Here is a 17,379-nt window from a genome sequence, read left to right on the forward strand (position 1 = left end):
AGCCCTTTTGCATTTTCAGTGTTACACTACATATGTACAGTAGCCTGTTATAAACTGTTATGTTTTCATACTCAAATATAAAACACACAAATGCAAGAATATAATGTTTTTCTTTTTAATTCTGAAATACTGTACACATCTCAGCAATGACAGTTGGATTTGTAAAGTGTTCATACAGAACAAACAATAAAGAAAAATAAAAGAAGCCTTCTGCATATACTCTACACAAAGGCGACAGGACCTCATCGACATAACAGGTAATGTTCTCCCTGGCCAAGCAGCGAGGAAAGTATCGTCTGGCATGGCGAATGCAGCCCTGATCCTTCAGCAGCCACAATGCTGCCAGTATGTGAACCCCTTGTGCAATTACTGATTATTTTTGTTTTTACCATGAAATCTTTATTTAATCAGAACCAGTATTTTTTATTTGACATAACAGGTTTATATTTACCAATTCCATATGTTGGTTTATTATAAAGAAATAAGTGCAGGTGCAAAAATAAGTGAAGCCCAAGTTGCATTGGTTAATTCAAGTAGGTAAGTAGAATCCGGTGGGTAAATAATTGGGTACCAAATAAACCAGTTGAAGGAGAGATCTTTAGGAAAGAGTTCGGGTGGGACTCCTGGGGCCTCATTTATAGAAAGTACATTGGATCAAATTTGATCTTACCCGTGTCGTAGTAGAAAACCACGTCAAAGTAGTGATTTATAAAATGTCATTGTGAGTCAATTTGACCGTGGAAACGATTGTAGCTCTACCTTGCGTACACACATTACCTACTGGTTATGCAGAGTTATTACAGGCATGTGAGCCGCACTCAAACAACACAGCCGAGAAAATGAGTTAAATTCAAGATTTAAAGGGAACTGATGATTGTATTTCAGTCTTCCTTTATATGCCATTAGGCTATTGTAGGGTGTTGTAGTGCCGAGAGACGGGAGTCGGAGGCGGTGTATCGAATGTCACAGCTAAACGTTTATTTACAGACATGAACAAGTCTCTACCACATGCTTCAAGAAAACACAAACTTGGGTACCACACACTTAACTCTCCGTGCGGAACCAAACTCCCCAACCCATAGTTCCGTGGGTGAATTATGTCAACCCACCACAGTGTAATCATTCTAAATTGAGGCGTGATAAAGGCGAGATTCATTGTGATTCCCCAGGATTCCTCTGTATTTAGCATTATAATCTTTGACTTTCACGTAAGCACATTTTTCTAAACGGATGTAAGCATTATTTATAAAACGGGCTGCGCTTGTTTCAAATTGCATACGTGCTTCCTTCTATACATACCAACGCAGGTCAAATGAACGCAGGTGAATGAGGTTTATATTAACGCCCTGTGATAGCGACTCAATTATAGCGGTTGAATTAAGCCACGTGGTTAGGGAAGCGGGAGAGGGCAGAGAAGGGTGGCTTCTCGGTAAGTTGCATTTGTAACGTTTGATCATGACAACTAACCAGGCAAATGCTTATACTAGGTGGTGGATTTCATCATATGAGGACAATTTTAGCATCCCCACAGCGTCAGTGACTTCAGTGTCAGTGACTTGGTAAACATGTCATTGCATGTGTGCGTGCCCCCTCGCACCTTGAAATAGCAGTAATACCACGTAAAATGACATAATGGATGGAAAGGGGGGATGGCAGTTTTAGAAGGGGGATGATTTTGACTGTTTTTATCTCCCAGATACCGGAGAAAATCCAGTATAATTTAGCGCGTGGCCGGGCAAGGTCCGTTGTGGAACGCACTAGGCATGTTGAAGGGGAGATAGACAGCTCCGGAGGGATATAAAGGAATACTGAAATACAATCATAAACATCAGTTCCCTTTAAATCTTGAATTAAACTAATTTTCTCAGCTGATAACAACATTGTTAATTTTATTACGAGCCACTTGCATGAATTACAGTAGGCAGTGCAGCTCACATGCCTGTAATAACCAGTAGGTAATTTGCGTATGCAAGGTCAATACCCGACGTAGAGCTACGATAGTTTCCACGGTCAAATTGACTCAAGTTGAAATTGTATAAATCACTACGTTGACGTGGTTTTCTACGTAGGCCTACGACATTGATAGTGACATCTAAGTACTTTCTATAAATGAGGCCCCTGTTATAAGGTTATTTTCTATCATATGGGTCCATATCAACATTTTGACATACACAATGGATCTGGATGGGCGTACAGAAAATCCTTCAAAAAACTGCATAGCCCGCAGCGCAGAGCGCATAATATAGGGGAGGAAGGGGTTGGTCATCACACGGGTTGGTTGTCACACTCATCATATTTCGGCCACTAGATGGCGCTGTCGCGAAATGACATTTTGGTACTGAAACAAGCCTATTCATAGCTTTCATGTGACGTCACAGCATAGTGGAACGCCCACCTGACGGGCAAAAGGCACTTTTTGCGGGCAAAACCCACGGGCAAAACCCACTTTTTGCGGGTTAATAACTTTGATTTCCCGTGGGTTAGGAAAATAATTCCAACGTGTCCGGATAGAGTAGAAGACAGGGAATCCAACACTATTTGAATGGAGTCGATCCTCCACTCCTATCACCGTGGACACAGCAAGGAGCGAATTCCCGGATATAAATATTCCCTCGCCTCGCTGACAGCGGGAGTTGGGAGTTTCGTCCAGCAGCCAGTGAACGCCCGGTTGATCGAGTTTCATATTAAAAGTATATCTTCTCGGGGTGTCAGCGCGGTGGTTAAGAGCTCAAAATGACCGTATACTGATGGTGAATTTAGCAATAATAGTCTTATGTTTGTACCACCTCCATAACCGGTGTTATTCACGTGAAAAGCCGGTCAAGGAGGCACCCTTTGCAGGTCAATAACTTTGATTCTCCGGGGGTTAGGAAAATAATTCCAACGTGTCCGGATAGAGTAGAAGACAGGGAATCCAACACTATTTGAATGGAGTCGATCCTCCACTCCTATCACCGTGGACACAGCAAGGAGTGGATTCCCGGATATAAATATTCCCTCGCCTCGCTGACAGCGGGAGTTGGGAGTTTCGTCCAGCAGCCGGTGAACGCCCGGTTGATCGAGTTTAATATTAAAAGTATATCTTCTCGGGGTGTCAGCGCGGTGGTTAAGGGCTCAAAATGACCGTATACTGATGGTGAATTTAGCAATAATAGTATTATGTTTGTACCACCTCCATAACCGGTGTTATTCACGGGAAAAGCCGGTCAAGGAGGCACCCTTTGCAGGTCAATAACTTTGATTCTCCGGGGGTTATGATAATAATTCCAACGTGTCCGGATAGAGTAGAAGACAGGGAATCCAACACTATTTGAATGGTGTCAATCCTCCACTCCTATCACCGTCGTGTATCTTGATAGTTCTTCATGGGTGAGGTGGTCTAAATAGTAGGCAGCCATGTTGAGCGATGTTGCTATGATACTTTTTGCCCGTCAGGTTGGTGGTTGCTAGGGAAGAAACCACGTGACTGAAAGCTATGAATTGAGATCAGGATTCAGCTACATCTTCTTCTCTGGATATAAGACACTTCAACTTGAGGTGAGAGGACGTTTTGTGTTTTTCATGTCAAATTGTAAATATTCAGCACTTCATTATTTTTCTTCTATGCTTTTACATAATGGGTTTATAACAAAACAATTATTACCATTAAAAAGTATAAAGGGAAAGCTATAGATTAGATTGTTTCTAGCTAGCTAGCTAGTTGTTCAATGGTTGTTAGCCCTGTTGCTAGCAAGAAATTCCAGTTGGGGTTGGTCATCACATTCTATTTGGGGTTACTTGTCACATGTGTTATAGGCCTAAAGATTTAAAAAAAAAAATGTTTCATTGTTGGTGTTATGTTAAGATGTGTTAATATGTGTTAAGTTGATGTTAAGTGATGTATTTCACTGAAATTAAACTTTTAAATTCAGTTCTGAAAATGTTCATCTTTTAAAAATAAAAAAAAACATTAAAATAACATAGGGACAACCAACCCCATAGTGTGTGACAACCAACCCCACAATGGGGATGGTTGTCACAAGTGCACAACACGTATTTGACGGTCCACATCTTCTGAACAGAATAATCTTAAGGAGAGTAAGGGCACTCCATTACTACCCAGGCGCGGATCTATGGGTGGGATCTATGGATGGGATTGACAGCTGGCCCACCCAGTCAGATTCATAAAAATACATATTTTTAAATAATAAAATATTTTTAAAGTTTAATTTTCACTAACTAACTGTAATGTGAATAGTTTTGTCTTGCGACCGTCATTGCCACCGGCTTGTGAAGAACTGGTAGGACTACACCGTCGGATCTGTCAGCCATGGAGGAACCAGCCACTCAACCAAAGCTGGTAACATTCCCTACTACCACTGTAATAGATGGGAAATCGCGCTCCTTCAGTAGAAATTGGTACGAGAAGTTCAAGTGGATGGAATATAGTAAAGAAAGAGACGCTATTTTTTGTAAAGTGTGTCGACATTTCCCAGAGGCGCACACGGAGTTCACTTTTATAAGAGATGGATACAAAAATTGGAAACGTCTCCGGCAGGCCTGTGACAAACACGAGTCTAGCAAGCCGCATGCTGTTGCCCTCACCAAGTTGGATGGGCAAAGCCATGGACCCCAAAGCCGTGGGACAGTGTTAAATCAAATGCACGGTGATGCCGTTTCATTCATAGAGCGAAACCGGCAACACGTTAAAGTTGTGTTAGACATTGCTATGTTGTGTGCCAAGTTGGAAATTCCACTTAGAGGTCACAGAGAAACGGAAGAGGCGCTCAATAAAGGTAATTTCTTGGAGCTATTCAAGTTCATGTCAAAATATGATCCAGAAATTGAAAATAGACTGAAGGAACTGCCTCGAAATGCCACGCTCCTAAGCCATCACATTCAGGATGAGCTGCTTGAGGCTGCAGCCTCACTGCTAATTCGAAAGATAAAGTCTGAACTGCATGAGCAATCCACATATTATGCCATACTTGCGGATGAGTATAAAGATCTATCCAAGCGCGAGCTAGTTGCTGTCTGTATTCGATTCATTCATGGAGGGGTAATTAAAGAACGAGCAGTAGGCTTTGTGGAAACTGCGGAATTGTCTGCTCAAGGAATATCACAGAGGATCCTAGTGTGTATTCGTTCATTTATTTGTTCATACATTCATTTATGTACCTATAATATATATTTATTGTTAATTCTGTCAGACTTGGTCCTCCATAGTTGATGGTTATTGGTTAATTCATTGAATTGCGTGCGCTTGAATGCCTTGCGTGTGTATTATAATAACTTGTTTGGCTGTCCGTTGCATTGGGTAGACAGGTACTTTATTTATTTTCCGTTCGTTTCATGGTCTGCATAGTGATCTCCTCCAGTCCCTGCGAATATTTTGTGTGCATGCGTGTTGGTCGTACCCAAATGTTTCGAGCACCCACGGGCAGAAACATAAATCGGCGCCTATGATCGCGAGCCCGGTTGTGTTCCATCCATCTGGCTGCTCATACATAGGTCTAAAACGTGCGGTGATGAGTTTCACTCAGGCCCACCCAGATTTTTCCAGGCCTACCCATCAGCCACTTTCTGTATCCGCCACTGTTACTACCTGACACTTCAGACTTCCTTTACACGGGAAATGGAATCTATAAAGGATACAGTTTGTGAGGGATTCAAATAACAGTAAAAAGTGTGACGACCAACCCCGTCCTCCCCTATTATGTCTAATTGAGTCAACTGGTATTATGCTTATCACCAAGTTCTCCCATACTGTGTTTATGGACTAGTATAGTACATCAACGGTAATCAAGTGCTTTAGTTGGCGAGCGCATTTGGTGATGGTAAGCACTCATAATACGAGTTGAGACAGGTGTGCGAGACCACGCACCACACACCTGCCATATCATACCTCCGTCCCACATGTATTTATCATCATATTTTTCAATATAAAACGGAGGTATGATAGGCTATGGCATATATATATATATATATATATATATATATATATATATATATATATATATATATATATGGTACATGGCAGTCCCATGCGCCTGTCCCTCTCCAGTTCTGCATCCAATTGAATGCATGCAATGATTCAAGTAGATCTATAGACTCGTTTTCAAAGACGGGAAGCTCACCGAGTGGTCACTGGTGTCGGCACCCGCTATGACAGGGCGTAAATACAAAGCTCATTCACCTGCGTTCAATTTCAAGTATATTTGGTATTTATAGAACGACAGACATACGCAATTGTAAACAAGCGCAGCCCGTTTTATAAATAATGCTTACGTCCGTTTAGAAACATGTGTAAAAAGTGAAAGATGAGGCCCCTGATGTTCTGATTAAATAAAGACTTCATGGTAAAAAGGTTCAGATACTCTCAAGCAGCTGTAAATCACCATGCCACCTCCATTGCTTCATATACCTTCCAACGCCAAGCTGAAAAAAAAACTCCTCAATAGGGTTGAGAAATGGAGAACAGGCGGCAGATGAAGAACAGAAAAACGTGGGTGTTCGATGAACCAGTTGCGACCAGAGCAGCCCGGTGGAAACGTATGTTGTCCCAGACGACAACGTACCTGCATGGGCTGCTCTGGGGCCTCATTCATAAAAAAGTACTTGAACGTCATCTTTGACTTTCACGTAAGCACATTTTTCTAAACGGACGTAAGCATTATTTATAAAACGGGCTGAGATGGTTTAAAGTTGCGTACGTGCTTCCTTCTATAAATACCAAACATACTTGGAATTGAACGCAGGTGAATGAGGTTTGTATTAACGCCCTGTGATAGAGGCTCAATTATAGCGGCTGAATGAAGCCAAGTGCTATAATATAATATAATACAGACAGACAATACTGACAATATTGTATACTGTCTGTATTATATTATATTATAGCACTTGGCTTCATTCAGCCGCTATTTGAGCCGCTATCACAGGGCGTTAATACTATATTATAGGGTAGGCGTGCGTCTGGAAGCGGGAGAGGGCAGTAATACCACGTTCATTGATAAAATGACATAAGGGATGGAAAGGGGGGATGGCAGTTTTAGAAGGGGGATGATTTGGACTGTTTTTATTTCAGGGGGGGTGCCATTCCCCCTCATCCCGACTCAACTCGAAATCCAGTATCATTTAGCGCGTGGCCGGGCAAGGCATAGGCATGTTGAAGAGAGACATACAGCTCCGGAGGGATATAAAGAAAGACTGAAATACAATCATAAACATTAGTTCCCTTTAAATCTTGAATTTAACCCATTTTTTCTATTGTATTATATTATATTGTTACGATGTAACAACATCGTTAATTTTATTACGAGCCACTTAAACTTCGCATGAATTACAGTAGGCAACGTTTTTCCAGTGCGGCTCACATGCCTGTAATAACTCCGCATAACCAGTAGGTAATGTGCGTAAGCAAGTTGAATACTCAACGTCGAGCTACGATCGTTTCCACGATCAAATTGACTCACGTTGAAATTGTATAAATCACTACGTTGACGTGGTTTTCTACGTACGACACGGGTAAGATCAAAATTTGATCTAAGCACGTTCTATGAATGAGGCCCCTGGGCTATCGATCTGCTCAGCTGGGTTGAGAATATTGTGTCGTGTGTCCAGCAAAGTGATGAGATTGGCATTATTGTAGGGGCCAAGGGTTGAATTGTGATGCAGGACGCCTTGGTGATTTATAGCTGCGCACATGTTGATGTTACCCCCTCATTGGTCAGGAACCTCAACAATGTCATGCTCGTCCTCCTCCTCCTCTGACCCTCACACCTCGCTCTACCTCACTCTGAAAAGTTGGCATCTATTGTTCTCCAACACAGGAGATCTCACCGTTGGCCCTTTTATTGCTAAAGCTATGATTGCTAATTGAAAAGCAATAGGTGTTTGCCCATATGAGGAGTGTGATTGTGTGATTGGTGGTTTGAGTTAAGCATTCTGAATGGCAGTGTTTTCTGTGTTCACATTTTATCAATGAAGATTGTGCCAAGGATTGTGTGTAGTGTGTTGTTAACTGTGTGGTTTAGAACTGAAAATGAGTGAAAAGCAGGAAATGCGTTTGTATTTGTGCAGAATTGGTGTGAGATAAGATACACCAGTTTCAGGTGTTGGTCATTGTGTCTCAAGTTCTTATGTTAGTGTGAAAGCGATTGAGAAAATCTGTAATGAGTTGTTCCACATCTCAGTATCTAAGTAACCATGGCTTTAGATGTATGTATGTGTGTGTTATATACAGAACAATTAAGTGTTTTGGCATTTGGAGCTCTTTGTTAAGGGTTATTCATTCAAGAGTGGCATTTCACATTTCCTGCTGAGTTTGCACTGGGCTGGCATTAAAGGTCTCCAGGGTAACACCATGGATGGAGAAGAACAAGAGCTAGTGTCACAGATCGGAAACTAATGGAGGGTAGAGGGCAGTCACTGTCGTATCAAATTAGTGTTTTGTCTTAGGCTCCTAAATTTGGTAAGGGAACCACATTGGACTTAAACGTTTTTTTTTTTAAAGGAAACCTTTTATGCTCTTTGTCCACAAGTTAATGTAGGTATCTGGGGTCTCCGAAACATGTCATGGAAGTTTTATTTGCTAAAAATACAACACAGATTTGAATCTAAAGGCATTCTAGCATGCCTCTGTGTTGGTTCTTTTCTCAACGGGCTGTTTCAAGGGTCGATAAAATACATGATTCACGAGGGAATAGAATTAAAAACCAAATATCCCAGTGTTCCCCACAAAACCAGAAATCAAAAACCTTTTTAATCGAAACGATCGGACCAGAGTTAGAAAAATATATATATACAGTGGGGGAAATAAGTATTGAACACATCAACATTTTATTCCGCAAATGTATTTGCAATGAGGCTATTCAAGTGAAATTTGCACCAGACTTTGGTATTAACTCAAAAAATCTAAACATTAAAGTCCATATGTAAATAAAGTTGTGTAATAAAGTGGAATGAAACAGGGAAAAAAGAAAGAAAAAGCACTACACCACAGCAAGAAAAGGCAAGGAACCAGCTGAAAGCCATAACTAATTAGGAGGCAACTCTACCTCCAATCTGTGCTAATTAATGTCAGCTGGGTTAGAATATATTGATGGTCTATAAAAGGTTTTTTTGTTACCAAGGTGCCACACAACAAACGTCTAATGATGGGTAGAAGCAAAGAGCTGTCTCAAGACCTTCGCAACCAGATTGTTACAAAACAAGTAAAATGGAATTGTCTACAGACGTATTTCACAACTTCCAGTAAGCACCATTGGGAGCATTATCCGTATCATATCATTGAAGGAACAATCAATTTGTTTGAACAACCCAATTGAACATTTGTGGAAGCATCTGAAGATCCAGATTCACAAGAGGGCCCCCGCAATCTTCAAGATTTAAAGACAATCTGTGTAGAGGACTGGGCCAAAATCACACCTGAATACTGCAGGCGATTAGTTACTTCATACAGAAAGCGCCTTGAAGCTGTCATTATAAACAAAAAGGTTTCTCCACTAAGTATTGAATTAATTTCAGTTAGTGTGTTCAATACTTTTTTCCTGTTTCATTCCACTTTATTACACATAACTTTATTGTTTAGATTTTTTGTCTGGATTGTTTGAGTTAATACCAACATCTGGTGCAAATTTCACTTGAATAGGTTAGTTGCCTAATAATTCTGCACTTTAAGAAGATTCAACCTTTGTCATTGCACAGAGTACAACAAAATGTATTTTATGCTCTAGGCCAGGGGTAGGATAGGACCCTGGAGCAATTAGGGGTTCAGTGCCTCAACCGACCGAGCTGCCGACCTTGCCTGGCTGAGCTACAGCTGAAAGACCAAACTCACTTTTCCTTATGTTAAACATTCACGTTTGAGGTTCAATAACATTTTGGATTGACTTAGAGCTTTGTATTTGTTCAACAATAAAATGAATCCTGAGGAATACATTTTTTACAATAATTGTGCACGCAGTGTAGAGTAGTCATACTATGATGTACATGCCAGTGCGTAGTAACTTAAACACAACTAAACCACAGGAATAAATTAATTTCCATCCAAAACTATTTCATTGTCCTCCAAGTTAAAGGTTTACCCTGTCTTTTGGCTGTTCCAAAAGCCAAAAACATCCTAATGTAGCAGTGGAGGCATACAGAGGTCTTCTCACACAGAAATGTGTAGAAATGTACAGGAGTCTTTCCTCCACAAGTCAAGTGTTGAATGATCTTTGCATTTGAGAGCAATGGAGAGAATAGCATCTCGTCCTCTGACACCCACCCCTGAACCAGTACTGCATCTATAACACTCCCTCTACAGGCCTGAACCAGTACTGCATCTATAACACTCCCTCTACAGGCCTTGTGATATCAGATAAAGGTAATACACTTTTCTTTTGGCCTCCATATCCTCTTATCTACCTCCTCTTTACATAATACATATGTAGTGTATACTGTATGAAGCTTATCTGAATATGCTAATTCAAAGTGTCCACAGCAAGGACATAATGACCCTGATAAATGCTGTCACACTGGGGGAGGAGCTTAATATAACTGAAACCCAATTTGATTAACAGTCTATTGCAATAACTGTAATTTGTGTAGCATTTGATGCCCCATATCCATAGCAGGTTAACAGAGTAGACAACTCTGGAACAGAAGAGACCCTTTTAGAGTGCAGTTAAAAATGGGCACACGGTGAATAAGCTCATGCCAAAGTTGTGGTAATCCATCCAAGCAGTTTTTTATTAATAACCGTAAATACACAAGCAGCTTTTTGTTAGAGAAGAGTCCACCTGCCTTCTCTCCTTGTGTGAGGATGGACTTCTTCAAAAGGCTACCTACGCTCACCTGCTAAAATGTGGAATTGATTATCAGCTTTCATTTCCTTTATAGTGATTATCTATGTGTGTGTTGTTTTACAACACCACATTTTTCCATTTTGGATTGAAATTTAGCTAAACTGCAAAAATAGCATCAACAAATCCCTCAATAAGTTGAATTGAGTCCAATTAAAGCAAGGATAATAGTTTATGTATGGAATTAATATCTTAGTTTTTATAGGGTCTCTGATTTGCAAAGGAATCAATTACACACTGTGTAGATTAGGATGTCACCACTAACTCAGCAAATGTCATAGTTTTATCTTGATCCTGACAAACTCCCCAGTCCCTGTCAGTGACAAACATACCCATAACATGATGTAGCTACCACTATTCTTCACACAAGAGATGGTGCAGAAACTGCATAGCATGTGATGGATTTGCACTAAACTTAATGCTTTGTAGTCAAACCAAATAAACCCATTTCCAGGCACTTCCTTTACTGTATCACTTGAATTCATTGTTGCAAACACAATTATGGATACCAGAGATTATTTTCCATTAAGGGCTTCTTTTTGGCCAGTTGGTTATAGACCACTTTTGTAGAGTGACTGAGATGATGTCCCATCGTCTGTGCTTTTTCCTCTCAGCCATTATCTCCACAGGCTTCAGGGTCGCATTCCTGAGCAGTTTTGTTCCTCTCCATTTGCTCAGTTTGTAATGACAACCTGATCCACAGTGTGTAATTGATTCCTATGCAAATCAGAGATCTATTATCCTTGCACTCAATTCAACTTGAGTGATTTGTTGAAGACATTTTTGCATTTTAGCTAAATTCCAATAAAAACTGTAAAAATGTAGGTGTTTTAAAAAGTTTGACCGGTAGTGTACACACATATATACACTTACCGAACACTTTATTAGGAACACTATACTAATACAGGGTAGGGCTTTCCCTCAAAACAGTCCATAAGATTCCATAAGATGTTGGAAACATTCCTTTGAGATTCTGGTCCATGATGACATGATTGTATCTCGCAATTCCTGCCAATTGTTCAGGTGCACTTTCAAGAATCTCCCGTTCCACCACATCCCTAAGGTGTTCTATTGGATTCAGATCTGGTGTCTGGGAAAGCCACTGAAGGACATTGAACTCATTGTCAAGTTCATGAAATGTTTGAGACGACCATTAGAAGATGGGTATTGTGGCCATGATGGTCAGCAACAATACTCAAATACGCTGAGTCATTAAAGCAACGACTGATTGGTATAACGGGCCCAAAGTGTGCCAAGAAAAAAAATCCCCTACACCATTACACCACCTGAATGAATGAGAAGGTGTTCCTAATAAAGTGTTCAGTGAGTGTGTGTGTGTGTATACATATGTATATGTGTATATATACACACATACAGTGCCTTCAGAGAGTATTCATACCCCTTCACTTTTTCCACATTTTGTTGTGTTATAGACTCAATTTAAAGGGATTAAATTAAAAGAATGTTCTCCCCCTCTAATTGAAGCACTGTGCAGATGTCCAGTGCTCACAGACATAATTCAACAGCTCACTGCTGAACGCAAGTTAGCTGTCTGCTTCAAAACATCCACCATCATCCCTGTTTACAAAAAGCCGAGGATCACAGGCCTGAATGACTACAGATCAGTCGCCCTGACCTCTGATCATGAAGACTTTTGAGCGCCTCAAGGCCATCATCAAACCCTTCCTCGACCCACTGCAGTTTATCTACAGAGACAACCAGTTTGTAGACGACACAGTTAATATGGGACTCCACTTCAGGCCTCCAGCACCTAGACTCCCCCGGCACCTATGTCAGGATCCTGTTTGTTCTGTGTGCTCAGCTCCGCATTCAACACCATCATCCCAGCTCGACAGACAGGAAGCAGCACGTGCGGCTGGGCATGCTTGACCATAAGCACTGGAGCCCCACAAGGCTGTGTCCTCTCTCCTCTACTCTTCTCCCTCTACATTAACAGTTGCACCTCTAGCCACCCTTCTGTCAAACCCTCATTGAATTAATCTCCAACGGGGATGAATCCGCCTACAGAAGGGAAGTTGACAGCCTGGCTTCCTGGTGCAGCCAGAACAACCTGGAGTTAAACTAAGAACATCACCTCCACCATCAAGAAAGCCCAACAGAGGATGTTCTACTTGCGGCAGCTGAAGAAATTCAATACGCTACAGAAAGTGATGGTCGAGTTCTACATGTCCATCATCGTGTCCATCCTCAGATCTTCAATCACCATCTGGTTCACTGTCTCCACTGCCAAGGACAGAGGCAGACTACAGCGGATTATTTGGTCATTATTATTTGGCTGCAACCTGCCATCTGTCCTGGACCTGTTCCACTACAGGACCAGTAAGAGAGCAGGAAAGATCATCGCTGATCCACCCCAGTCAACACCTCTTTTCAAGGTCTTTCAAGACCTGAACAGTTTCTTCCACATGGCAGTGGGCCTCACAAACAAGCCCTCTGCCTCTCATTGACTCTGGGACTTCCACAACCCCCCCCCCCCACACACACATACACAAAATGTAATTTATATTAGTTTTACATTACCCTAATTTACAGCCTACATAATTATTGTTCTATTGCCTTTTGCCATTGTGTTTTTAATCTATTTTTGCTTATATATTGTTTTGTTTTTTTATGTCCTATGCACCAACCTCACCAGGTCAATTTCCTGTATGTGCAAATATCTGATCTACACAGTGTGTAATTGACTCCTATGCAAATCAGAGACACTATAAAAACAAAGATATTGATTCCAAAATGACATGAACTATTATCCTTGCATTAAGATGGACTCTGTTCAACATATTGAGTGATTTGTTGATGACATGTGACGCCAGCTGGTGAAACCATAAACCACTTGCAGACTCGAAGGGCTTCGAAAATGAAACTTATTGTGTCAACAATATCTAGTTTTCGTTTCTTTTCATAACACCAACCAAGTACCCACTCTATATAATAAACAACAAACAACCGGTAAGTGATTCATTTTGGGAAATCAGTGGCAATACCCAGCCCTAGACTTTATGGTGTATTGTGTGTGGATTGATGGCATTTGTTTTTAATTTAATCCATTTTAAATTGAGTCTGTAACACAACAAAATGTGGAAAAAGTGAAGGGGTCTGAATACTTACCGAAGGCACTGTATATACACACATACACACACACGTACATATATATACACACACACAGTATCTGTACAGTGCCTTCCACAATTATTATTAGCATGTTAAAGTTGAGTAAAAAGGGTTATAAAATATTTACCTTTTGGTGAATTAGCTTAATGTCACATACCCCAGTGAAACAGGAATTCATGGATTACTGCTTGAAAGTTCCTAAACACACTGATCAACTTAAAAAAGTAAAATATAAATGGAAAAAATGCTTCAGTTACATTTTGCTCATAATATTTTCCAATAATTGTGGCACACGTTATTTTGTTAAAAATAATGATTTCTTGATGACAGGTTTGTTTTTCTCTGAATACATTTAAGGTTGGATGTTTTAAAAAAAATGTCAGTGTGACTAAGCTAATTCACCAAAAGGTCAAATGTGTATAACCCTTTTTTGGGGGGTGCCAATAATTGCAAGAGGGCACTGTATATGCATGTTTATGTGCATGTCGTTTTCTCTCACATTCTCACGTCTTGCTCCTTTGTTCAATGTAGTCAATCTGTGGGGCCAGGGGGTGGGAGACAGAGCTCTAAATCACCCCCTCAAAAAAGAAGAAATAAAAACAAAGCCAAAAAGCTGCAGTCTTTTTCTTTTTTTATCCGTTGCCAGTTGACAGACACAGAGGAGAGCAACCGCAATAAGCCGGGTGGTGGTGGCCGTGTCATCAGGGTGTCGGTGGCCGTGTCATCAGGGTGGTGGTGACCGTGTCATCAAAGGGGAGGGGCTGGGGGCTCCTTCTTCTCCTTCAGGTTGAGGTTCTCAAGTGCCACGTCCAGGGTCATGACCTCCACACAGCCCATGGCCCCAAAGTCGGCGAAGTCCCGTGGCTGTCCGTCGTAGTCATCCTCGTCCTCAGAGGAAGCGTTCTGGTCGGGCAGCAGTGTGGAGAGCAGCAGCTCCGTCACAAACAGGCTCCGGTCCGCCCACTGGGCCTCACACACCTGCCGCTCCATCTCCGACAGCCGCGGCTCGCTCAGCCTGAGGGCCACAAAAGGAGGAAGTGAGTGACAGACAAATCAGAACCCTCTCCCAGGTACTCCTGTATGCATCACATGATTGGACACGGTAAAGCAATAAAATGCCACCGTGTCTATTAGAAAGGAAGGGCAAAAAGTTACCACATCTCTTACTCCTATCTGGGAGGTGATTTTCCTGAAATATCTGTAGCGTCAGTGAACTTTGTGAAGTCATTCGTGCAAGCCTTTGGCAGGTCAGCAGGTTTCCCAAACCCATTGTAGCTCACCTAGTAGGCCTACCTCAACTCTTTTGTGATTTCAAGAGAGCCACTAGTGGAGCAGCCAAAGAGCGTCTGTGCTTTGCTTTACACACTGATAATTAACAAAAAACAAACATTTAAATCTCTCTGATGCCCAGAAATCTTGGTCTTGGTCTCGGCAAGCCTAACAAGTGTTGAAATCACTTCGAGATTGTTGCCACAAGGCTGTAAAAGTGCACATCTCAATGTCAACATTGGTCCAGGGTCAGTTGTCTCTATTAACCTCTACTTACATCAGAAAGTGATTGGAGAGCTATGGATTATTCATTGATCAATACATATGTGTTAAGATCAATTCACCAACGTTTGGGTTACTAGTTTACATTAGGAGATCTATGAGGCTGTGTCATATTAAGGGATCTATGAGGCTCTATTCCACGGGTCACTAATAGGCGGACCTCGGTACGGGTCCGGACCCAGATGCCGTCCTATCCGAATCCGGACCTATAACGGATAAATCCTTGAGAACTATTACATTTTGACGGAGCATTTCTATCTTAATCTGCTCAGCTTCTCTAGCCTTTATGGCCCTTGTTTAGCAGTCCAGGAAACTCAGACCAATTTCATGAGTTGTAAATCATCTCATGTGATGCTACTCAGCCAATGGAATCTGTGCATTCCGATAATCATTGTGGCTGGAGTCAGTGAGTGAAGATATACACACAGGGGAAAGACGCGACGAGAGACAATGGTCAAAGAAATAAGTGAGTCACAGAAAAGTAATTTCACATGGCGTGCTTTAAAGAGAGAAAAGTAGACAGCGAAAATAGAGCTCTTAATCAAGAATGGACAGACTCTTACATGTTCATTATTTCCACAGGCAGTTCAAAACCAGTTTGTCTCCTATGTTCTGAGACCGTGGCGATTATTAAAAGCGGCAATGTGAAGCTTTCTCCACTATGAACATTATTAAAACCAAATATCATTCCAGGCTCAGCAATAAGAACCTACACATGTGTATGAACCCTGACACCTACACATGTGTATGAACCCTGACACCTACACATGTGTATGAACCCTGACACCTACACATGTGTATGAACCCTGACACCTACACATGTGTATGAACCCTGACACCTACACATGTGTATGAACCCTGACACCTACACATGTGGATGAACCCTGACACCTACACATGTGGATGAACCCTGACACCTACACATGTGTATGAACCCTGACACCTACACATGTGTATGAACCCTGACACCTACACATGTGGATGAACCCTGACACCTACACATGTGGATGAACCCTGACACCTACACATGTGTATGAACCCTGACACCTACACATGTGTATGAACCCTGACACCTACACATGTGTATGAACCCTGACACCTACACATGTGTATGAACCCTGACACCATTCCAGCCCAGAAAAAATCCTGGCAGGACAAGCTAGAGCTCATTTCTCTCACTGAACAAGAGAAAGTGGGGGAGTGGGATATAAGAGGGAACGGAAGGAAGATAGGTGTTAAAACTGTTCAATTGTTTAGATAATTTATAATACAATTGGTTGAGACTCTTAAGATGTGAAAAGGAGTTAACAAAAAAGAAGTGAAAGGGTAAAATGCTACACTTTTTATTAAAGTTTTATAAAAACCACTATTTTAACATGCATATTTTCTCTATTATGTATTTTTACATTTAAATGCAGCCCTTATTTTACTTGAAATGAGAAAAATAACATGTATTTATTATTAGAGTACTTATTATTTATAATCCCTCCCATATGTGAAAATTTACAATAAATATTGTCTAAATATTATTGAATTGTACGTTATTTATTTGATATGTTGACTACATACAGACGTTGATACAACTACTAGGCTACTTCAATATGTATATATATATGACACTGGATCATAACGCAAGATAGACATTATGATGTTCCGGACCTTTGCTTGAGGAAATGTTCTCTAACTGGAACTTGTTGAATTTTAATTGAATACCCCTGCTCTATTCTATTAGGAGATCTATGATCAGATGCAACCTTACTGTTGAATCTAATCTATCACCATAACATTTTGGCATTTCACAAACGTCTTATTGAAGCGACTTACAACAAATACATTTGACTAAGTGAATCAAGTATTCATCAGCCATCGCAAG

The 17,379-nt window shown here is 41.0% G+C and overlaps 1 protein-coding gene across 1 annotated transcript in view; it reads right to left on the minus strand.

Annotated features, from left to right (window-relative positions):
- Positions 1–10,707: 10,707 nt before the first annotated feature.
- LOC308158006 (E3 ubiquitin-protein ligase KCMF1-like) overlaps positions 10,708–17,379 on the minus strand; it is a gene marked incomplete at its 5' end in the record, with an annotated part of 43,510 nt that continues 36,838 nt past the window's right edge. The window contains one exon of the mRNA XM_080531599.1: positions 10,708–14,970. Coding sequence (XP_080387725.1) covers positions 14,703–14,970 — 268 coding nt within the window. The 3' untranslated portion in view covers positions 10,708–14,702. The remainder of the gene's footprint in view (positions 14,971–17,379) is intronic.

Source organism: Nansenia antarctica (genome assembly GCF_963989245.1).
Source record: "Nansenia antarctica genome assembly, chromosome: 5".
NCBI lineage: Eukaryota > Metazoa > Chordata > Actinopteri > Argentiniformes > Microstomatidae > Nansenia > Nansenia antarctica.